This window comes from Oryzias latipes, chromosome 8 (genome assembly GCF_002234675.1).
Source record: "Oryzias latipes chromosome 8, ASM223467v1".
Classification (NCBI taxonomy): domain Eukaryota; kingdom Metazoa; phylum Chordata; class Actinopteri; order Beloniformes; family Adrianichthyidae; genus Oryzias; species Oryzias latipes.
The window spans coordinates 18,841,047-18,864,469 of record NC_019866.2 but is presented as its reverse complement, the minus strand read 5'-3'; the positions used below and the strand labels follow the sequence as shown (position 1 = coordinate 18,864,469).

At 41.9% G+C, this 23,423-nt stretch overlaps 2 protein-coding genes across 2 annotated transcripts; one reads left to right on the top strand and one right to left on the bottom strand.

Annotated features, from left to right (window-relative positions):
- Positions 1-1,935: 1,935 nt before the first annotated feature.
- Positions 1,936-11,894, top strand: mief1 (mitochondrial elongation factor 1). Its single transcript, XM_004071768.4, has 6 exons — positions 1,936-2,039; positions 4,823-5,135; positions 6,617-6,764; positions 6,846-7,026; positions 9,414-9,685; positions 9,756-11,894. Exons 3-6 carry the CDS (start codon positions 6,618-6,620, stop codon positions 10,572-10,574), a joined length of 1,419 nt encoding a protein of 472 aa, XP_004071816.1. The 5' UTR covers positions 1,936-2,039; positions 4,823-5,135; position 6,617; the 3' UTR covers positions 10,575-11,894.
- On the bottom strand, positions 11,531-18,545 carry LOC101168958 (cathepsin D). The gene is made up of 9 exons (XM_004071767.4): positions 18,347-18,545; positions 17,514-17,667; positions 16,585-16,708; positions 14,599-14,717; positions 14,311-14,510; positions 14,114-14,236; positions 13,800-13,944; positions 12,388-12,486; positions 11,531-12,320 (listed from the first exon to the last, which is right to left on the bottom strand). Exons 1-9 carry the CDS (start codon positions 18,412-18,414, stop codon positions 12,159-12,161), a joined length of 1,194 nt encoding a protein of 397 aa, XP_004071815.1. The 5' UTR covers positions 18,415-18,545; the 3' UTR covers positions 11,531-12,158.
- Between the last annotated feature and the right edge of the window lie 4,878 nt (positions 18,546-23,423).

The window sequence follows — 23,423 nt, the reverse complement described above, 5'->3', positions numbered from 1 at the left end:
CAAGAATGAATGGCAAATCCATTCATATTTTAGTTTCATAAAATTTAGGCCACTGTTTTTTTGTCCATACAGAAATAATCCAAAGTGAACATTATTAGAACGTCCTACCATGCTTTATGGTCACACATCTTTGCAAAATTCTAATGCTGTGTCCGAATTCCCACCCTAACCCCTAACTACTATAAAACTAGATTGTGCTTCAGGTGCCCGGAATTTTAAAAGCAATTCGGACACAATGCTTATTACTTTTTTGAAACGGTGGATATGACGTAATCGATTTCACTAAGTTAAAATCTAATTAATATGAGCGTTTTGCGATGATTATTTATGAGTCCACTTTCTTTTAAAGATAAAAACGTTGATGACTTATTTAAAGAATACGTTTTAATACATTTTTTGGGCAAAATTGTTCAGACGTAATACATTGTGGTCTATATTCGCCGAACTACTGAGCATCGACAAACACTGGTTTTTCACAAAGACTTCTGGGAAATTTCCAGGGCACTCGATTTGGGATTTGTAGATTCAGACAGCACTACAAAATGGCGACCGAACTATGTAGTGCACTATGTATTGAGTAAGGAAGGAATTCGGACACAAGTGTTTTCACGGATTGGACTGTAATGATGGTTTGAAAAATTCTGTCCACTGTGACGCACTATTTTCTTTTTATGTTACAGTAAAATAAACCTACCATGTCTCAATCCATATGGTGTTTTCCAATTTCTATTTAATTATTGATTTACCGGTATCTTATTTTGAAATGATTTTTAAAAACAGTTGTTTTGACTCAATTCTGCCTTAGACAGATCGATCTGAGTTGAGGAATAAAAATCGATTAGTGGATTAATTGTTACGCCCCTGGTAATTTAATTTAAAGTTCACTTTTTTATGCTCTGCCCCCGGATGGTGGTAAAAATGACATGCAAACAGAAATTAAAAAGGAAAATCTAAGTGGTGCACTGCCCATTGCGCAGTTAAATATTGATTTCTATCATTAAAAAAAACAACCTTTGGAAGCACAAAAACATTTTAGGACTCCCCCATTTGTCTGTGGATTTTATCAGTCCTAAAATATGAAACAAAGAAAAAAGAAAAACTCTCGGTTATAATACCGGTACTCTAATAATTGAAATATGACTTTATCTTACCAGCAGAATGACTTACAAATAAAATTAAAGTGATGTTTTTGGAAACTAAAAAGCGAATTGAAATAAATAATGTCTTAATCGAAAGTTTTACAGAAATCAAATTGTTAGGGTTTTTTTTCTATGACAAACTAAGTTGGAAGCCACACATTAGACACATACAAACAAAAGTCTCATAAAGTATTTGTTCTACTGTTGTATTCTAAACATATATTAGAATACAACAGTAGATATTTATTGTACTGTTCTTTAATATTAACATATTTCACCTACTATATAGAAATTTGGGGGAATAATTATAAGAGCTCACTACATCCTCTTTTTTTACTTCAAAAATGAGCCGTCAGAATTGTACATAAAGACGGATATCTTGATCATACAAACAATTTATTTTATCAATCTAGATAAAATAAAAATAATGAGCAAAAGACACACGTAATATAAACGAAGAAATTTTTTTTTGTTATTAAATTACTTTTGCTGTTTGCATAATGTGGAGTTATGGTTCTATAGTTGTTAAGGGAAAATGGGGGGGAAATTTAGCGCAGATTCTTCTCTGCTCTGTTTAATCATTTAACTTGCCAATATTGTCTTTGATTTCCTAACTAAGGTTTAACGTGACGTTCTAATAAATCAAATGAGAAACTTTGTTAAAGTTTAAGCTGTTTTGAACCTATCTAAGAATTTTTTATATAAAAAAAGTAAAACGTATTTATTTTAATTTCTTTAAGTAAAAAAATAATATTTGAGCTTTAATTTGTTGGGAAGTGACTCGGAAGTAGTAAGTATTTACTTCCGTGTTTCTTCAACGTCGCTCATGACCCCCTCCCCGGTTTGAACGGGGACCAGCCGCTTTCCCAGCACAGAATTCAGAGGTTTCAGCTCTGAACAGTAGGTTGCTTTGTGATTCTTATCGTTATCGATTTATGTTTTTACTTTTAGGTCACGTTTAACGAACGCTGCTGGTCTTAAAGGCTTTCTAAATGTAAGGTCAGGGCTCGCGTCACTGTCGGCTAACCGCAGTGTGTGAGCTAACAACTACCCAACCAACTACTAGTTGGAATGAACGACTTTAATTTTGGGACACTTTCTTGTGCACATTAAAGTACATGCATGATAATGTTACACCATAAAATACTCTTAATGCAGTCAAGGACCGATAAGAAACATTTTAACTCGCCACGCTCGTTATCGGTCGCGATACGTTTGCCCTTTCGAGCATGCGCACGAGTAGTCACTACATTTAAAGTTAACATCTGCTTTTAGCTGGAGATATCTGTGATCCAGGTGATGCTATCACGATATATATTTTTTTCAACTTGAGCGTAATCTGGTTAATCAGGAAAACGTTTTGCTCCTCTTTCGACTAGCAAGCCTAAAACGTAAAGTTAAAGAAGTTGCCGATAAGCTACTCGGACAAGCGGCGAAGCGATTTTTCTGATCAACCATTTACTCAAATTACCCTGAAGAACAACATTTCTTTCAAATTTAGTTTGTCTTGTACATTTTAAACTTGGAAATTGTCCCTTAGTCTGTAAATTCTGTAACAACTTGGCAGCTATTTCAACTAATCAACAGTTCTCACGTGCAGAAATGTTGTTTTCATCAAAATAACAACATCAAAAGTAGAATTTTATTTTCCTGGAAAGTTTTTATTTTTGTGGAGCTACAGTGACCCCTTCATAGCAGCTGGAAGCAGCTTCTTCCTGTTTGTTTCTGACTCTGCCGCTGGTTACTTCCTGCAGACCTCAGAGCTCTGCTGGGTTTGTGAAACACTTGGAGCCCTGACAGGTTTTGGGATCCCACACCAATAAGGGTTTCATAAACGTACTTAAACCTTTTTTTTGTGTAACTGGTAGGCAGTGTAAGGACTTGAGAGCTGGAGTGATGAATTTAGTTCTCCTGGTTCTGTTCAAAGCTCTGGCTATAGTTTTCTGAATAATTTACATTTTTCTAAGTCTGTTAGAAGAACAGACAGAAAACGGTTACAGTAATCCAGCTCTGCAAGAGATAAAGGGTTGAACCCTCTTCTCCAAATCTTGTCTGAACATAAGATCTGAGTCTCACCATTTGTTTAAGATGATAAGTTTATTTAATTCTGACCTTAATGTGAGCACAAAAGCACAGATCACAGAATCTCAGGTCTGAGTCTATCATGTCACCAAGTGTCCAGCTCGTCTTTGCTCTATATTCCTCTAAAAATCAGTTCTTCAGTTACCTTCACTCTTCTGGTTTCCAAAAGCAATTACTTCAGTTTTGTTGTTATTAAACTAATGGGAGTTTTGACTGCATTTAGGAGTTTAGATGCTTTAAGCAGCAGCAGAGAGACTCTAACAGGCCATCGTGGTTTATGGGACTCATTAAATTCAGTGTCATCTGCATCACTGTGACAAGGAGCATTTAGAATTGAGCATAATCTAATCTAGAGGATGCAGTACTAATGTCAGAGGTCCAACAATCAAACCCTGAAGCACTCCGCACAACATGGAAGCTCTTATATTAGTTTTCACAGATGGAAACTAGAAAACCAAGAAAAGATCTGACCCAACCAAGGACCCTATGTGATAATTTAGCTCACTCTTCCAGGTTGTCAAGAATGATTTCGTGGCCCAAATGATCAAAGATGACACTCAGAACAAACAGTACTAAAACGGAGGTTTTTCCTGAGTCAGTGTTGACATAAGTGTCATTTAGGGCTGTGTTTAAAAACAGTTGCTCAGCTGGATCAAAACTGCTTTTGGACCTTTTACAAAAAAAGGATGATCATAAAATCAGCATGTGGTTGTTAACCCATTGATTGCTAACTTTATTTCCAATTATATAAAAAAACATTAAAGTATTTTCCATGCCAAGTGATGCTGATGTACGAGGAGTCTTGGATTTAATTTTACTTTGCAAATTAGCGACATGAGGCATGAATGGCTTAAACCTGGAAGCATGGAGGGGGATTTTCTTCAGAAGAAGCTTAACAACCACAGCTTTGCCTGATGGTGGGCAAATTCCTGACAGGAACGAGCTGTTCGCAGTTTTTATAACACAAGTGAAAACGTCCCTGCTGGGGGACCTGAAACACAACACCAATGGGGGACCTTTCTGTGTGGAGTTTGCATGTTCTCCCGGTGCATGCCTGGGTGTCTTCTGTGGACTTTTTTCCATTTTTCTACCAAAGCTCTTTATCTAAAGTTTGTTTTTGATTATAAACTTAATTTTGACATGAAATTGCTCACAATCGAGGTATTTTTTTCATGATGGGGTAAAATCGTGACCTCAGAAGGCAAATGACAGTGCGTCTTCGAAATGATCTTCAATTCGGAAGAGCAACTGCAGGACAAACCCTGAGTATTTCATAATGGAAAAACTGACAAAGATGAACATTGTACTGTTCATGTAGGGTTTGTATGGCTCTGTGTGTGTGTGTGTGTGTGTGGCGGGGGGGTCCTCCCTTTAATACACCGACACTCTTCAAACCGATAAGACTTAAAAGTTGCAGTCATGCCTCTTTGCTTGGTGAAAAACAGACTCACACTGCTGCAAGCAGCTGAAAGGAATCCTCTTCGGATACATTATTTGCTTTCATGATTATCTTCTTATTTTTAGCTCCCCTTTATGAAAGTTTGATTATTTTTGCCCCAAAATGTGGAGTAGCGTCTCATCCAAAGCCTCCTGCTTCTCAGTTTCCAGGTTCCCAGGGTCCCCCTCCCTCTCCATGTGGGATTCCTGATGGGCAGCTGGTCCCGCGTAGCCGTGCTGGAGCTGTACCGCGCGCTGCTGCGTGCAGGGCGCCATCTTCAGTACACTGACAGAAACTACTATCGTCAGGCAGTGGCTCGCGAGTTTCGGCGCTGCCAGGCCCTGACGGTCGCCGAAGACAAGGAGGAAGCTCTGAAGAGGGGCCAGTTCTTCCTGAACAGCAGGCTGGGTGGGCTTATGTAGGAAGGAGAGACCACCCGGGCCATCAGGAGGTTGGTTAGAGAGGAATTCTCTCGGGTAAGACAACAGTTTTATTTTTGTTCTTTTGTAGTTCAGAAAAATACAGTTTTGAACACCCACTCCAAGGAAAATGGGTTTTTGGTGTTTTTGACAAGTTCTTGTGGCATTTTTCTGATGATGTAAGACATTTATAAAGAAAATTAAGCTTTAAATAGCATTTTTTAATAATATCTTGATTGAAATGGTAGTGAATGAGGAAAAGACGAAAACCGTATATGTTAAATAGAAAATACGCAGTTCCCTGTTAAGAGGAAGGGGGGCGGTATTTCTGGATTTGCCGTCACGTGACATACGACATGACACACATGCACTATTACTATGCATTAAGTCTTCCTGAGTGAAGAACTGAAGAGGTCCGAACAAATACGCAAAGAATCACAGAAGGAGACGCAATGTTTTGCAATCAACTACAAAAACCATGACAACAAAATCATCAGACTGAGAGGAACCATCACAGGATAGTAATCGCATTTTACTAGAGAGAAATAATGAACTGTGTGCTAAAGTGGGTGCTAGCAAGTAGCATGCTAGTTCGGTTTATTGATGTTTATCTTTTATTAATGTTTGCTAATGTTTTAAAACCTAGTTGATGTTATTTGCAGAGAATAAATGGCTGAAGTTTAACTTTAAATCTGTGTGGCCAACAGCAACATTTAGCCTTGAAGGCACTTGAAATAAGTGCGGGCAACGCAGAAATGTGCACCTTTGCCGCACGTATTTTGTGTGATCAACGTTAATTTCCATCAGTTTTTGTGCTGGTCGCACAAACCGCACACTGAAGAGAGCTGTTGTTTGGAACTGTGGCCCAAAACTTAAACCTGCCAGAGCGTTTACAGGTAATATCACTGTTTAGAATCTTAACAGTTTGGCCGGTGTGTGAGATGTTATGATACATGTTTCTTATATGAGCCAAAGATGCAAGCTGAAAGCAGGATCCATAATATTCATAAAGGACTACGAAATTGTCTATTAGAATTTAAATTTTGTACACACTTTAGATATATTTGTTTATTTATGCCATCGAAACATTTCCAACCTCATTTACATTGATTCCAGCTTTAATTCATGCTGTTTTGTGAAAATCGGTAAAGAAATGAGGGAGCTAGCCTGATTTTTGTGCCTGTCCTAAACTGGAACTGCAGGGTTCTGTTGACATGACTCAATGCATAGCAGTGGCGCATGCGTGTGCACATCACTGTGTGTAGCAGCGAATGGGCAAAGGCCAATTCAGAAATGTATATGGATGGCACCAACAGTCCCGTACTTAACTCAGAGGCAAATATCTACTGAACTACTGCTGCTCTGCAGGAACTATGTCCCAGAAAGCGACACAAATTGTTTGATTTGGCTTAAAACTGCATAATCATCATTGAAAGACCTCTGGGAACGCTTTGATAATGGATCAAAAGATAATTGGAGTGGGACTTTGGACATAATACATTTAGCTTCATCCTTCTTATTTCTTTTCTTGTTGACAGGATGGCGGGGGTAAACGGGGACGGTAAAGGAAAAAAAGACGACAATGGAATTGGAACAGCAATCGACTTCATGCTCTCTAATGCCAAGCTGGTGCTGGGGGTGGGAGGGGCAGCCATGCTTGGTATCGCCACACTGGCTGTCAAAAGAGTAAGTCTGAAAATTCCCCTTTGCTTTTGTCTGTTTCCACGGCCATGTGTGATTAAGGGGGCGGGGTTAACTGTTACGCAGATGTATGACCGTGCCATAAGCGCCCCCACCAGCCCCACCAAGATGCATCAGGGTGGAAAGAGGAGCTGGGAGGAGCCTGCGTGGATGGGGTCGTCGCCACGGGTTCTGAACCACAGCATGAAGTCCACAGTCAGCAGGTCCCTCCAGACTCTGCCCACTTCCTCACAGGCCTGTGAACCAGGTGAGGCTAACCAGGTCAAGCTGAAGATGATGTCACCACTTTGCTTGCGTCAGAAAGTCAGTCAGGCGTCCTTTTGTTTTCTGTCCCACCTGCTGACAGACGGCCTTCTCGGAGGAATCCTGCTCTTTCTTTACAGTGGGTGTTGGTCTTTGTTAGAACAACTAGTTTTCTAGTCGCCTAAGTTAGCTGTGAAAGTTTCTATTTTTAGGAACTGTTTAGTCCAGTCTTAGATGCTGGTTTCTTTAAAATTTTGTATTTTTAGCCACTCTTTGTTATCCTAAAGCTGGAAGTGGAAAGAGCAAAAATTCCCCTTTTGTTAAAAATAGAATGTTGAAAGACACACTTTATTTTAATAGAATTTTAGTAATCTGTTCAAAATAGGAATCAAATGAATTTTTAAGAGCATCAGAATTTTCCTCTGAGACTGCTTGGCTTTTGTTACTTCATATAAACAAAGCAGTGTTTGAGAGAAGATTGCGGGCGGGGATTGGAAAAGGTTGGCGCTGGTCTGGCGCTTTCTTTTGTCATTATTTGTCATATATTCCACCAATAAAAAGGTTTCACAGTGTGACAAAAGTAGTTCCTCCCGAACCGCTCCTTTCCTTTTTTCTATGGACCCACAAACAACGGGGGGCCCAAAATGGTACGATTAGGTACGCTTTGATGAGTCTATATCATAGAAACACATGGAAACACTAAAAATACAGCACCGCATTGGACTGCTCAGTGAAAATGAGGCTTGTGCTGTATAAATGCCTAATTTTTTCTTCTGTAAGAACCACAAAGTTTCTGACCAGAATAGATCCTGCATAACCTTATTTCCCTGTGAACATGTTCATTGCTCTCCATGCTTGTTTCCAATGTTGATGCTCCACCAGAGAGGCGGGGCTTCTTTAGCTGTTTGTGATGGTTTCCTGTGGACGCTGCACCTCTGACCAAAGAAGGTTTAAGAGCACACATCTCAAACTCCAAACCTCAACTGTGTCCTACAAAATTGGAGATTTTATTTTTTTGGCCATATAGCTAAGCTCTACTACAAATATGAATTTCTCCTTCATAATCAATTTATAACCGATTGGCACATCTGTGAATTAAAGGGGACGTCATCTGCATTCATTCATTCATTTTCTTAACCGTTTTTCCCTTTTGGGATCACGGGGCTGCCGGAGCCTATCCCGGCCACTTGTGGGCGAAGGCAGGGGACAACCTGGACAGGTCGCCAGTCTGAATGTCCACAAAAACACACCCATTCACTCTCACACTCACATCTAGGGACAATTTAGATTAATTGGACGGTGGGAGGAAGTCGGAGAAAACCCACACATGCACGGGGAGAACATGCAAACTCCAAACAGAAAGGTCCCCCATTGATGTTCTGTTTGAGGTCCCCCAGCCGGGACTTGGACCGGAGGCATTCTTGCTGTGAGGCAAGAGCGCTAACCACTACGCCACCGTGCAGCCACGTCATCCGCATATCATTACAAAATCCGAGTTCCTGATTGATTCAAGTTCAACACTCATTCAATGCACGCACGTTTTGTACAAAGAGCTCAAAAAAAAAAAAACTGTCTTAGAAACTTGCATAGCTACGTATGAAGGTATAGATTTGTCATTGGAAGTGATGGCTTGAATACGCGTTGCCGAGGGCGATCTGAACATAGCTTCACATAAGACTATGGAGCTTTTTCTCCTGCAAAAATGAGGGCTGCAGCTTATATATTTTTTTCATTGTTGGTTTTCTTTAAATTTTCAGTCAAATCATTAGATTTTAAAATAATAGTTTGTCATAACGACTGTAAATAGTTACACTGATTTTCAAAATGTATTTTTTTTAACGTTTTTTGTTGCATGAAGATAAAAAAAAAAAACCTTTTTAAAAAAAAAAATAAAACCAATTAAAATGCACCGTATTGACAATAGAGCAGATAGTCACAGCTGTTCTAACAGGACTGAGATTTGTATGTTTATTATGTGGTTATAAGAAATTTTTCATCAGTAAAATGAACAGTTGAAGCATCGTATTTTTCCATGAACGTACCTGACAGCCCAAAGGACGCTGCAAAAATGAGGCGTTGGGCTCAGCGGCTTCTTACACTCTTTAAAGTGATCTATAAACAAAGTTTGATCAGCAAAACATCCAATGGTGCAAATATGAAATGTCAAACTTTGACTTGTACTCCATTTTCTGTCAGATGTTAACTTTTTTTTGTTTCAGAGGTCATTATGGTTACTTTTTTAACCATAATGACTGTTTTAATCAGGACATTATATATTAAATAAATTTTAAGTGGAAAAAAAAACAGCTTCTAAAGCTTCAAGGCCAAAACCCCTGAGGAGTCACCTCAGGACGTTGCTGTTTTCCACCAAACTTGTGTTTGTGTCGTCAGACCGTTTGCGCAGAGCTGTGGGTCGCTCTGCAGTTGGAGGAAGTGGCGCCTGTCAGTCGGACCTGCAGCGAGCTCGCATGCGCCTGTCCCTGCAGGAGCGTCTGTGGGAGTTCTACCAAAAGCACGTCAACATCCCGGCAGAGGAGCAGACGGTAGCCAGGAGGGCGGCGCTGGACATCTGTGCGGAGCTGAGAGTGTTCCTTCACGCCAAGCTGCCCGACATGCCGCTCAGAGAGATGTACCTCAGTGGAAGCCTGTACGACGACCTCCAGGTCTGCACTCGCTTCACTTCTCCATCATTTCCCTCATTTGGTTGGGATTGAAACTTTATTGTCCTCTCAGGTGGTGACAGCGGACCACGCCCAGCTGATGGTGCCTCTCGTCTTGGAGAAGAATTTGTGGTCGTCTATCCCAGGAGAGGACACGATCATGAACGTCCCGGGTTTCTGGCTCGTCCGCAGGGAAAACCTGGAATATTTTCCGAGGAATAGCAGCTACTGGGACCGCTGCATGGTCGGAGGTTACCTCTCCCCTAAATCTGTCCTTGAAGTCTTTGATAAGCTCGTGGGCTCCATCAACTGGCCGGCTATAGGGAGTGTCCTGGACTACATCATCCGTCCCGTGGTTCCCTCTGAGACTTTGACCCTGGAGGTCCAGTACGAGACGGACCGGACTCTGTACGTGGACTTCCTGCCTTTGCTGGTGATGGGGGATGGAACCTCGCTAATTGCCAAACCACACCGGCTCGCTGCAGAGCGCCACGAAAACCTGTGGCGGCAGAGCTTCCGCGTGGCTGAGACGGCGCGCCTCCGGGCTCTGGATCAGGAGGACGGAGGCTGCCGCTCCACCTGCCTGAAAGTGGCAAAGGCCGTGTGCAAGCTCCACCCTGCCCTCCACCGGCTCAACTCCAGCCAGCTCACCAACGCCATCCTACTGCTGAGTGAGAAGGAGGGGGACTGGACCCAGGAAGCGCTAGCCGACCGCTTCCTTCAGCTCCTGCGGGCTCTAGTGGGACACCTAGAGGCTGGGAGGCTCCCCTGCGCCCTAAGCCCCAAAGTTAACTTGTTTTGTGAGCTAACTGAGCAGGAAGTAGACGAGCTGGGGTACACGCTGTACTGCGCTCTGTCCGAACCTGAGGGGCTGCTGAAAACGACGCAGTGAGAAAACCCATGCATGGAAACGCCCCCATTCCTTATGGAAAACCGCTGTCCTGATCCTGTGCAGCCACATGTTTAAGACCGTAACAGTGTTTTCACTCTGTGACACAAATGTTTTCATCCTATAGATGTGGGTGGGCATCCTTAAAGCCATTGTATTATCAAGTACAGAGGCGGGGCGCCAACTACTGGAAAAAGGTAGCTAGCAGGGGAAATTGGGTAAGGAGGATTTCTGGGTCAAAGTTCATGAAAAGGTTGAGAACTCCTGAAAGAAAGGAATCATCAGTGATCCACACACTGAAGGATTTCTGAAATCTTACTCGGTAATGCAGCTGCTGAGCTCACATCTGCTGCCTGCATTATTGAAACATAGAAAAAGGACGCACCTACAAATAAAGAGCAGCCCCATGCTGTGAGAGGTGGAGCCAACTGTGGAATGATGGGAAACGGTGCAGCACTTCATTGTGTTTTTTCACAACTGGTGTTGTACTCGTGGCATTTTTCCAGGAATTGACCATAGAAATGTGGAGTCATGCTGCTGGGTTTTTTGCTTTAATTTCCTCCTTGCTCTAAAGTTGTCTTCAGGAGGCGGAGTTTTCTCACTAAATGATTTTGACTCTGAAGTTTGAAGAGGCTTGAGCGCCAAGGAGCTCAGCTGTGATGGGTTTGTGCGTTAGTCTCATTAAGTTAAGCTGGAGTTTGCTCTCAGAATAGTACGGTGCACTCTGCACGTGAAACCCTGATCGGCTCATACCCAGCAGCCAGACGGGAACCAGGTACTGGTTATGTAACTACAGCTACTTCAGCCAAACTTTCTGTTCAGATTTCAACTCAGTCGAAAAGTCGTTTTTGTGAAAACGTCAAGAATGTCCTGGTTTCTTTTCCCATTTAGTGAAAATATTTACAAAAAAACATCCAGAGATAAAAATCCTCTAACTCCCAACTCAGTGGTCTGTATGGTTTCTGTGCAATTAGTCATCAATATGATGGAGAGGTAAATATTTTTCTATTTATTATGCATTTGTAACCAAAAAGATGCTATTTATTTTCACTGTACCTGTCCAGTGTAAGTGCTTTGTTCTGGCTGTACCAATATAACGCGATCATACAGAATATTTTGTCCTGTCAAACATCAGATCCTCCTGAGTGTCGGGGTAGCAGGGGTATCACTGTGCCACACGATGGAAAAGCAGCTGCTGGGACGGCAGACGGCCACACGCTGGGGTGCACGTCAGTCTGCCGTCAGTCCAGTCGCTTCTTTTTTCCTCTACAGGAAATTGCTTGAAAACTGGATCAGAGTTGAATAAACACATCAAATTACAAAGTGAGAAATGTTGACTTTTATTGTATTATGTGACAATTCCACCTGAAAAAAAAACCCCAACCTCAGATTTAAAAAAAATGCTTGAAATAATGAAGTAAGTGGTACAGAGGTTAAAATGCAGCATCAAAGTAAAACACCAAATATCTTAAGTCAGTCCTCAGTGCGTCACTTAAAAATGAAAACATCTGGTGTTTGTGGGAATGATCGGAATTCTGCAAATCAACATGTAATGACACATTCAAGGTCCAAAGTTCTGTTTTTAGTCTACTTGGCCGCAGCGAAGCCCACCCGGTCGGCGTTCCTGTCGAACACGGTGTAGTACTTCCCAATGAACACGTCTCCCAGGATCCAGAGGGGCCCGGCAGGAGGGGGGATGTCCATGGCCATGAAGCCCGATAGACAGATGGACGCGCCCATCTGAGACTCCTGGACAAAAGGAGACGCACATTGAAGGTGGAGATGCGAACACATAGTGGCAGCATTTCGTAATTACCTTCAGAATGTAATCTTCTCCGGTCAAGTTGAACGTCTTTCCTCCGATGTTGAAGGAGATGACGGGAAGAGAGGGAATCTTCTTACAGTCGATGAAATACTGCAGGAAGGATGATGAAACCGTGAGTATCAAACATCAAGTCACATGAACGGAGAAGCGAGTGCTTCTTCTCTAATTGTTCACATTGATCCAAAAAAGATCCTCCCTCCACAAACCCTAACCCATCAGGTACTCACTAATGATGATCACAGACACCAGCGGTGGTTTTACATAATCTGACAGTTGGAAATAATGGGAACTAGGCCTGCACAATAAATTACATATTTATAGTTATGGCGATATCAATCTGTGCAATACGTATTTGCTAAAGTCAGTGAAAAATATGATAAATGGTTACCTTAAATGTGCTAAAAACAATCGGACCAATCGGATTCAACCCTCTTATGTTAGATGCTCGCCTCCGACGTAGACCAGGGTCATTTGGAGAGTAATTTAAAGCATGTTGAATCTTATCTAAGTAAAACCGTTGCAGGGAAATGGAAATAATGTATTTAGTTGTTTTGCTATTTGTTCATGTATCGTAAGTTGTGTCGTCATCGCAATATTGATCACCAATATCATAAATCGCGAGTTTTCCTAATATATCGTGCAGCCCTGATTGGAACACTGCATCCTATTGGTCACTCCTTTACAAATATGAGACCAAAGTATAAAAAGGTAGAATCACAAAGGGCTGTACAGTGCTGTAGTGGTCAGCGCTCTCGCCTCACAGCCAGGAGGCCCTGGTTTATGCATGGATTTTCTCCAGGGACTCCGGTTTTCTCAAACAGTATAGAAACATGCTTCATAGGTTAATTTGTAACTCTGTATTGCACCTAAGTGTGCATGTGGTTATGTGGCCCTGCGACAGACCGGCAACCTGTTTGGGGTGCACTCAACCTTTGACCAACAGTAGCTGGGTTTGCTCCAGCAACCTCCGAAAGGAATTTAGCAGGTTCTGAAGATGGACGGATGGATGGATGGATGGAAAAAGGTGCAGAAAAAGAACTCATCAAGTTTTGCCTTGCAAGAGACAGGCGGACAAATGTAGTTCCTATTCTTTCTGCAAAACTCAAAACTTGAACCAACCACTTCCCTATAGCTTCACATCCAACCATGCTCACACACACAAACAAACACACACACACCCACACATGCATGCACACCATGTCAAAGTAAGAGCAATTTCCCAACATCAAGGCCAAAAGCCTTTACTCTAAAAAGATTTTGCGTCTTTCTCAGCTCATCAGAAGGCCACACCAGTGGATGTGTTCCGTCTGTACCTCCCACCTGCTCTGCACAGAGCAACATTTCAACACTGGAAGCAAAGTGTAGAAATGTAAAAAGGGCTTTTTTTGTGGCGTTGGGCGCACCTCCCCCATCAGCAGAGGCAGAGCTCCGATGGCTTTGTGCAGCGCTCGGATCTCCTCAGCAGGTCCAACCATCAATGACGTCCCGGTATCAACGATAGACTGACAGCCCGCTTTGCAGAGAGTCAGCTGGTTCCCCACGTCCACCCTGCAGGCAGAGGAGAGAGAGGCCTTACCTCCAACACCTGCTCAGGACTTTGTCCTTTAACAAAACGGCAGCCTCTTCGGTCAAAAGTGACATTTCAATGCAGGTTTTAGACTATGAGAAAAAGGAAGCAAAAATAATGGGCCTCTTCTACTCAGTTCCCCATACTCGCCTGTCCATCTGGATCTGCCAGTAGGCCTTTCGCGTCACGTTAACGTAGTGCAGGTCTCCACTGAAGTACTGGGGGTCGATCCCTCCCAGAATCAGCTCTCCTCCGACTTCTGCCGCCGTGTCTCTGAGTGACAAACGGAAACTAGGCTTCACCCCTACAACTTCACAACCGGAACTCTCTGCCGCTGGAGCTCAGACCTGCTGATGTACACGGAGAAGATGTTCTGAGGCAGGAGCTTGGCAGCCATGGCGGTGTCAAACACAGGGGTGACGTTAGCCACGGAGATGGAAGGGTACGCCATGCCCAGGACGCCGTCAAAGCGAGCCACGGCGAACGTGATGCCGGGCTGCTTCACTGCCTCTCCGAACTGCTGGCCGGGCACGGACAGGCCCGCCACCTGGGAGCAGAGGAGTCACAGAGGTATTCACCAAATACAGGAGTGAGGATGGAGACAGAGCTTGGAACTTGGAGCTTCTGCAACCCACAGAGACGGTGTCCTGACTGATGAAGCCAGACAAGCTGCCTCTGCCGTACCGGATGGAGAACTCCGTGCCGTTCTTTACGTAGGAGCTGGACTTCTTTGAGTTGTAGCGACGATGGACCCCTAAAAGCAGAAGATGTTCAGTCGGAAACTCCCGACACTTTCTTCAACTGACAAACGCTTGAAACCAGAAGAGGTTTCCAAAGCTCACAGCACTTCTGGTTTCAGTCGAAGGACAAACACTCCGATTAGGCCGTTCTGCTTTTTTGTTCACTTTTGGGGTTAGAAGTTCAGACTCCATCAGTGGTCCCCCACATCAGTTCCTTTTAGCTTTGGACACATTGCACATGTGATGCATGTTCAAGAACGCTCTAAATGCGCTAAACATTTAGCTCATGGTGTTCACACTGGACTGTCGCTGTTGGCATGTTGGAGGAGGCTTGTTACCGAATGTCAAAGCGCTGCAAATTTGGGGAATCTTGCTCCAGGCTTTTGTTTTCCGATGTATGAAAGACTGCGTCATATCATTCTGGCCAGGCACTAACTTTAATTATTAATTTCTCCTCCGTGATCAATTTTCAAATGGTTGGCACTAGAGCTGAGAGATATGGCCAAAAAATAAAATCTCAGATTTTTTTCATCCCAAATTCGATTTTAACTGATTTTTTTCCTCCCTGCTTTTGCTTTCTTTGACAACAATTACAAATGCTGGAATATGTTTAACTAAAACTATTTGATTTTAACATCTCCTTTGGAGTTCAACTAAATATAAGCTGGGAAAATATTTGTAGAACAATGAAGCAGATGTTTAGTGAGCTAGCGCTAGCTTGAGCATCTCATAAAGAGAAATCAAATCTTGATTTACCCCCAATATTAATTGTCTAAAATTACAAATTCGAGTGAATCGATTAAATCGACTAATTGCCTACCTCTTGTTGGCACTTCCATGAATCAAAAAGAGGCTACCCATTTGTTACTACCAAATCCACGTCCCTGATTGGTCAACGTTTGAACTGTTTGAACTGGCGTTACGCGCTCAATGGCCACATGTTTAGAAACTTAAGTAGCCACTTTTTTGGAAGTGTTTGGTTGAACAAGGGCGGCGTGAACGTAGCTTTTCTCCTCTCTTGTTTGCGTGTCGTCTAAATGAAGGAGGCCAGTGGCGGTTCTACACTGACTTACTCCCTGGGCGAGTAACCCCACAGGCCCCATTGCCTGCTTTTGTCGAAATTGAGTTGAGCACGGGTGTTTGTTCTGCCCAATTCCTTTTCATGTGCCTGTTTTACGTTTTTTCACTCTGAGTTATTTCATCTTTTATTTTATTTTATTTTATTTATTTATTTTTTGCACCATAACTGTGAAGAGCAAAGAGGATGAAGACATTCTTAACAGTCTGATGTGTCAAAGTAAAAGTGTTAAGTGTCGGCAGCTCAAGCAATTTCAAATCAAAAGCTGCCAGCTTCCTCTTTGAATATCGTAGCACAATATGAGTAACGCATATGAGTAACGCAATAACGCATATGAGTAACGCACGCATCGGGCACGGCAAATGCCGCCCCCTATGAAGTGCCGCCCTGGGCGACCGCCCACATCGCCCATATCTAAAACCGCCACTGAAGGAGGCTACACTATTTGATAATCCGCCTTTACACCACTGAGTTTGCGAAGAACTGGGAGGACTTCTTGTAGTCGGGGTTAGAGCAGCGGACCTGACCTTTCAAACAAATCCACGACTGAACACAAGCAACAGTTAAAAAACAAAAAGTTCTTTGTGAAAATGATTACTTTAAACATATTTTGAATTTTATTTCTTATATGAACAAAATGTATTTTTTTGTAAATGCTTCATATTTTATATGTTTTTGTACTGATGCTTCAGGGGAATTCCATGTTTTACTGGTTCTCTTTGGCTGTTTCTGGAACCCAAACGAAGAGATATTTATGAACAGAATTCAGAGGTTTAGTAGAATAAAATACACATTAAACTCACAGCAAGCCACATCCAAAAAGGAGCAGTGAATGGAGGGAACCCAAAGGTTGGAGGAGCCGGTATCAAACAGGACTGAAAAGTTCTGTGGAGGGGTGCCGATGCTGATAAGCCCGTAGTACTGAGCCTGAGGAGACATGGAGTTAGCCTGAAACTAAAGGGGGTCAGGAGTCTGCAGCCGGAATACAAAAAACAAAGATCCAGCAGCACAGACATTTTACATACCATACAGACGCTTAACTGCAGAAATATGTTCCCTTTAAGTCAACTGATGCTAAATACCCACAAATGAAGGTTTCTTCAGCCGAACTGCTTTGACAAACTAGGACACCTTCCCTTACTTCAGTTCTGTCCTGATCCAGCTTGTGACAGGACGTGGAGCAAAGGACTTTAAAACCTCATTTCTACAACAGAAAAATGTGGGGTAATCTAGTTTCCACGCCTCTATTGAGGTAAAGTTTTCACAGATAAATATTTGCTGGAAACATTCCCGCAGAACCACAGGAATGAGATCTAAATGGAAGACCTTCAAATCTTCGGATAAACCCACAGTGTGGAGTCTTTTTGCACCAAAACTCAAATCATTACCTGCTTTTCTGGTGGATGAGGGACACACCCACATGTCCATCTAATAGTTGCAAATTTCCAGCTTTATTTTACTGTTTTGGATATCATCAATCATCTGAAAAATGCCACAAGAACATGTTAAAAACACTAAAAAACACGATTTCATTTAAGTGGGTCTTATGAGAGCCAGGTGTTACTAAACACCACGGTTTTGAGTGCCTGCAAGCACAAAAACTGAAAGAAATCGGAAAAAGGAAACATGCAAACCCTTTTTTGGAAGTGCATGTAAAAGCATCCAATTGAATTATTGCAGTTATCTGATGACTTTTTTGGGGTTTAGGAAACAGGCTCAGGGGTGTACGTACATCCATGAAGTTCGTCAGCCTCTCCACAGGTAACTCGGGGGAGGCGGAGCTGTCCAGGGACCCCACCCTCATTCCCAGAGCCCGGAGGTCATCCAGAGACATCCCATTGTCGCTCATGAGGCGCCGCAGACTCCTGGTTTTATGCAGAGGAACCCTGAATATAACACGGAAAGAAATGATCAGACCAGCATGGTAAATGTTACACTTACAAACATAAAAATTAATTTGGTAACTTTTTGTAAAAAAAAAAAAAAAACTCTCAGCAGAAGTTTTATGCATTTTACTTGTTATAGAATAGATTTATGGGGGAGAGGGGGGGCGACATTTATTCCTCCATGTTGAATTTCAATCTAATATATTTGCTTTTTTGTGTTTGGAAACAGTTTGATCGATTTTTAAATATTTAGAACTGTCTGAGTTTTTTATCCAATAAAAGAAATCTGCCAAACTGGACTTTTATTTTTTATTTATCAATAAATTAACAAAGTCATACATTTTAGTCTCATTTGTATTTTGGGTTCAGCAACGCAAATGACATTTTAGAAATAACCTAAATTGAAATAATAAAATATAGTTGGCTTTTTTTTAATTACTAAGATAATTTTATGTACTTATTTATATTATTTTAGTAGATTTTTTTTAAACTTGGTCGCGCTTTTCTCGGTTATTGCTTCCTGGTTGAGTTGAGTGTCTGTTATAAACCCCACCGCCTTCCTCCTGCGCGCGCGCGCACAAATTTATAGCGTTTAGGTAATATTTGGAAGCACGTTCGTTCTTCGTGATATCTGTCCAATAAAGTGGGATAAAATGAACATATAAACATTTCTTTTTACCTTATGAGGGCGGTGCTTTGACCCATCATAAGCGCCCCGATGATACACAGCATCCCCAGTTGAGTCATGTCCGTCTTTCTCCAGAAAAAGCTCAAACTTAAAGAAATGTCCTGCTAAACTCTGTGCACAAACAAATCAACGATACAAACTGACGCAGTAAGCATGAGGTGGGTAGGACTCGGCAGTATCAGGACTTACTGGGCTCTCCCGCGATACCGCTGTATGATTGGACGAAAATAATTCTTAGGGTGTTCTGATTGGTTGAAAAATGTGACCATCATCCTCCTTGGTAACAGGAGTAGCGAGAGAGTCACAAGGTGCCGTCCATGTGACTATGAACGAAGGATGATGATAAAAGACAGAACAGGACAGTAAATCCATTATTTAAGGATTCAACTGCTTATATGAACTTCTTAAATTCTAAATGCGTGATTACAAGCGGGAAAAATACGTTTGAGTTGTGAAACAGGAAGTGTTTTGGAGAATATAGCTGAGGTATTGATAAGCTTTTATTTGAGGGTAAAGTAGAAAATACATTTCAATGATGAGGATAAATCCAGTGTCTGTGCTGTAAAAAGGCACAAAAAAATCACTAAGCAGAAAGAAACAAACATGATAAAATCTCAAAAACTTTACTAAGGCTGCTTATTGCAGTATTTACTTGATATCCCCTTTTAAATACTTTTTGTCTGAAATTCTTTAAAACAAAAGCTTTTTTTTGGTTACAATAAATTAAACAATGCAAAGGCTGATATATTAAAGAAACATTTAAAAACATATAAGAAAAAAGAGGCCAAATTCTAAAAACATAAAGGTATAAACCTGAGTTATTACAACCAATTTGCACACATGCAGCAGCTGGAAGTTTGTCTTCACAGATTGTTTTTTATGTTCTCTTTTAGGGTCAGTAAGGTTGCATTCATGTTGCAGGAAAAAATGTCTAAAACTTGGCAGTTTTGTCAAGATGAGATCCATTATTAATTTAATGACAGCTCATGCACGGAAATCACTGAGCAAAGAATTGAACAAACACTGGATCATTTCTGATGTCACCCAAAACATTTCAAATACGAAAATGAACCCTACAAAGGAACGGCCATGCTAACTGAATATTATTCTGTCAAAATGAACCAGATTAAGAAATGGTCAATGAGATAAACTCAAGTGAGGTTTTAATCCAAAAATTGAGCCAAAACCAAAAACAGATGTTAAAAAAAAAAACATCCCCACCACATGTCATAAAGAATAAAAATTAAATTGCAAAAAACCAATAATCATAAAAAACTGTTCTTTAAACCAAACTGCACATTTGTTTGAAGGGCACAATTGGACTTTTTAACAAAGAGGTTGTGTCCGAATTACCCCCTAACCCCTAACTACTAAAAAACTATATAGTTTATACTATGTGGTGCCCTGAATTTTAAAAGCAATTCAGACACCATGCTCACTACTTTTTTTCTTACACAACGCATATGAAATCATCGATTTTATAAAGTTAAAATCTAAATATGACCGATTTGAGATGATTATTTATGAGTCAACAGTCTTCTGAAGATAAGAACATTAATAGTTTTTTAAAAAATACATTTAAATACATTTTTGGGGCAAAAATTGTTCAAACGCAATGCATTGGGGTCTACATTCGCCGATCTAGTGAGCAGAGATTTCTGGGCATTTTCTAAGGCACATAATTATTAATAAACCCTCTAGTCCTGAACCCGTTGACCTCCCGTCTCTCCATATGGGTCCTCCTACCTGCTCTCGAGCCACCCGCACATGACACACACAAGATTAATTGCAGTTGCTTTCATAGTATAAAGTAAATGGAAAAAAAATTAGAATTTGGCAATAAAAAAGTTAACTGTAAAGTGAATCTTTGGTTGTGTCCGAATTCCCACCCAAAACTCTAACTACTATAAAACAATATAGTGCAGCACTATGTGGTGCTGTGAATTTTAAAAGCAATTTGGACACCGTGCTCACAACTTTTTTTTTAAACGGCGGATATGATGTCATCGATTTCACGAAGTTAAAATTTAATTAAAATTAACCTTTTTTAGACGATTATTTATGAGGCCACTGTCTTCTGAAGATAAAAACGTTGATGGTTTATCAGAAAAATACATTTAAATATATTTTTTTGGTAAAAATTGTTCCGATGCAATGCATTGAGGTCTGTATTTGCTGATCTGGTGAGTATTGATGCACATTGGTTTTTCGCAGGGTCTTCTGGGAAATATCCAGGACACTCTATTTTGGAATTGTAGATTTGGACAGCACTACAAAATGGCTAATGCACTTTATAGTGCACTCTATAGAGGTTAGGGTGGGAATCCAGACCACCCACTGACTATAAATGGTTGATCCTTGATAGCATCTTAGCAGACCTTCTTATTGGAGAAAAAGACAGTCAAACCTTTCCTCCATAAAATCACAATTTACCTGCTGATTAGGCGATGCTTTGACCCACTAACTAGTGTGACCTCATCACATTTACTCTGAGTTCATACGTTCTGTACCTCAGAGGCGGTTCTGGCTAGTTTGATGCCCTGGCTGAAAAATAATATAATTTATTTTACTTTATTATTAAACATAAGTAAAACATACTTGTATAGTTGAATTCCCAATTAAGATAAAGTGTGTACGTTTGTTCACACTTATCACGCGGCTTGAGTTGGGGTATTTTGTTGTAATAATAAAGTATATTTTTATAATGTAAAATCTTGTGTGGTTCTTGCGGCTTGACTGACAGGTTTTTCACCTGCTCTGGTTGGACCCCTACAAATATTACACTGGTGTCAGAAGTGGGATCATCAGAATGTCAAAGCCAGCAAACATGAGACTGCTAGTAGAAGGGGCCTGCTAAGTACCCCCCAGCCGTTTTTTCTGACATAGACTTTTTCTGGTTCGTAGATTGCAGCTGAGGTGAACAACTGGGAAGATGCTCTCAAGGTAAAGTTTCTGAGTATTCTCTCGTCAGGCCTAGCCCGTGAGGGGTACAGTGGGCTGTCACCTTCTGCCAAGGCAAAATTATCTATTATTAAAAGAGGCAATGAGTCAGTGTTTGGACCCCTGCGACAGTGGGGACTGGAACAGAGCCAGTTTTCTAATCATGCAACCCCAATGAGACTGTCGGGGATTTTGGCGTTGCCCTTTGACAGCTTGCTGCTAAAGCTTTTCCCTCCGTAGATATCACGACCCAAGAGATGTTGGCTAAATATCATTTTATTGCCAATGTGGGGAGGGGAGACCTGTGTGTTACTTTGCAAAGTGTTAAACCCACCACACTTGAGGCTGCCATTAATCTGGCTGAGTTGGAACTCATCAGAGACCTGGAAACAGTTATGTTACAATTGACCCCAAAGTGCATTTTGTGATTGACAAAAGCTCTGAATGTGTGAATGCGTTGGTGGGCGTGGTTGAGACCTTGAAACAGGAGGTCATATCCTTGCAGTCAACGGTTAAAACCTTGGGAGAACCACCTGAACACATAGTATGTCTCTGCCACCACACCATAAACCGGGTACTGCTGGTAATTTAAACCTATTAAACCCAACACAAAAGATGACTTGGAGCAAAGAAGAGCATGTTGGAAGTGTGGCTGTACAAGACATTTATGATACAACTGCCCATATGTGCAGTTAAACTAACAGGGGCGTGCACCAGCAGCCTTTAAAAACTTCATAGGTGGATCGGGCTATCTCAGGGCAAAAATAGGTGGGTTTGACTGTCATGTAGGGTTGTGCTGATGGACGATACCATATCATGTTTTCCATTAGTCAACTCAAACCTGTTGTGGTTCTGTTGAGCATGCCTCCTCCTTGGAGCCCAACACCTGCTGCTCATCTCTACAATCAGCACCTCCACACCTGCAGGCCATCACAGACTCTATTTATTCCTGAGGAGGTTCTTCAGCCAGCGCCAGATTATTGTTCACCCTGTGGTAACAAGTCCTTGGCTTTGAACAATCCTTCACACTCAAGAGCAACTAAAATAACTTTTGCATCTCTTTCCAGTCTGCCTGCCTTCCAGTCTGCCTGCCTTCCAGTCTGCCTGCCTTCCAGTCTGCCTGCCTTCCAGTCTGCCTGCCTTCCAGTCTGCCTGCCTTCCAGTCTGCCTGCCTTCCAGTCTGCCTGCCTTCCAGTCTGCCTGCCTTCCAGTCTGCCTGCCTTCCAGTCTGCCTGCCTTCCAGTCTGCCTGCCTTCCAGTCTGCCTGCCTTCCAGTCTGCCTGCCTTCCAGTCTGCCTGCCTTCCAGTCTGCCTGCCTTCCAGTCTGCCTGCCTTCCAGTCTGCCTGCCTTCCAGTCTGCCTGCCAAGTCAAATTAAATAACCTAACTTCTATCAGTTTGTGTCTGCACTTGGATTCAGTTATCCACTCCCCTCTCCCAACAAAACCTGTCTCTGGCAGCCAAAGTTGTGGTCATTCAGTCAGACGCCACAGTGCCCCCACGTAGTGAGGCTATTGTGTGTGGTCAGGTGCAAAATGAGAAGGCGGATTATGTCTCAGGAATGTTGGAACCCTCAGATTCTCTGGCCAAACATTGTGAGCTGTTTGGTCGAGTTGAACAGGGTACCTTACCTATTCGTGTCATTAATGTGATCAGTGACCCACTTATATCAAAAAGTGAAATGAAAGTTGTCACACTGCACACAGACATTGTAATAGAAGAAGGCGGCAATGAAAAGGAAGTTGGGTATGGCCAGCAGCCTTTGACTGTTTCTACACTCATGAAGCAGTTTGGCCTGGAGGATGGAGGATTTTCGGAAGAACAGCTAAAATCAGTGAGACAGTTGTTATTTCGCAATTGTTCGGTGTTTAGTTGTGGCGAGGATGATTTGGGTAGGACTCATCTGACGATGCATGACATTGACACAGGAGATGCAAAACCTATCAACCGGAGAGTACCCTTACAACTGCAACAAGAGGTCGGAAGATCTGAAGCACATGCTGGCTAATGATATAACCCGGCTGTCTTGCAGTCTGTGGGCAGCGCCTGTATTTCTGGTAAAGAAAAAGGGCGGTGGACTTCGATTTACCTGAAAGGATGCATATCCCTTTCCTAGGATTGAAGATGCC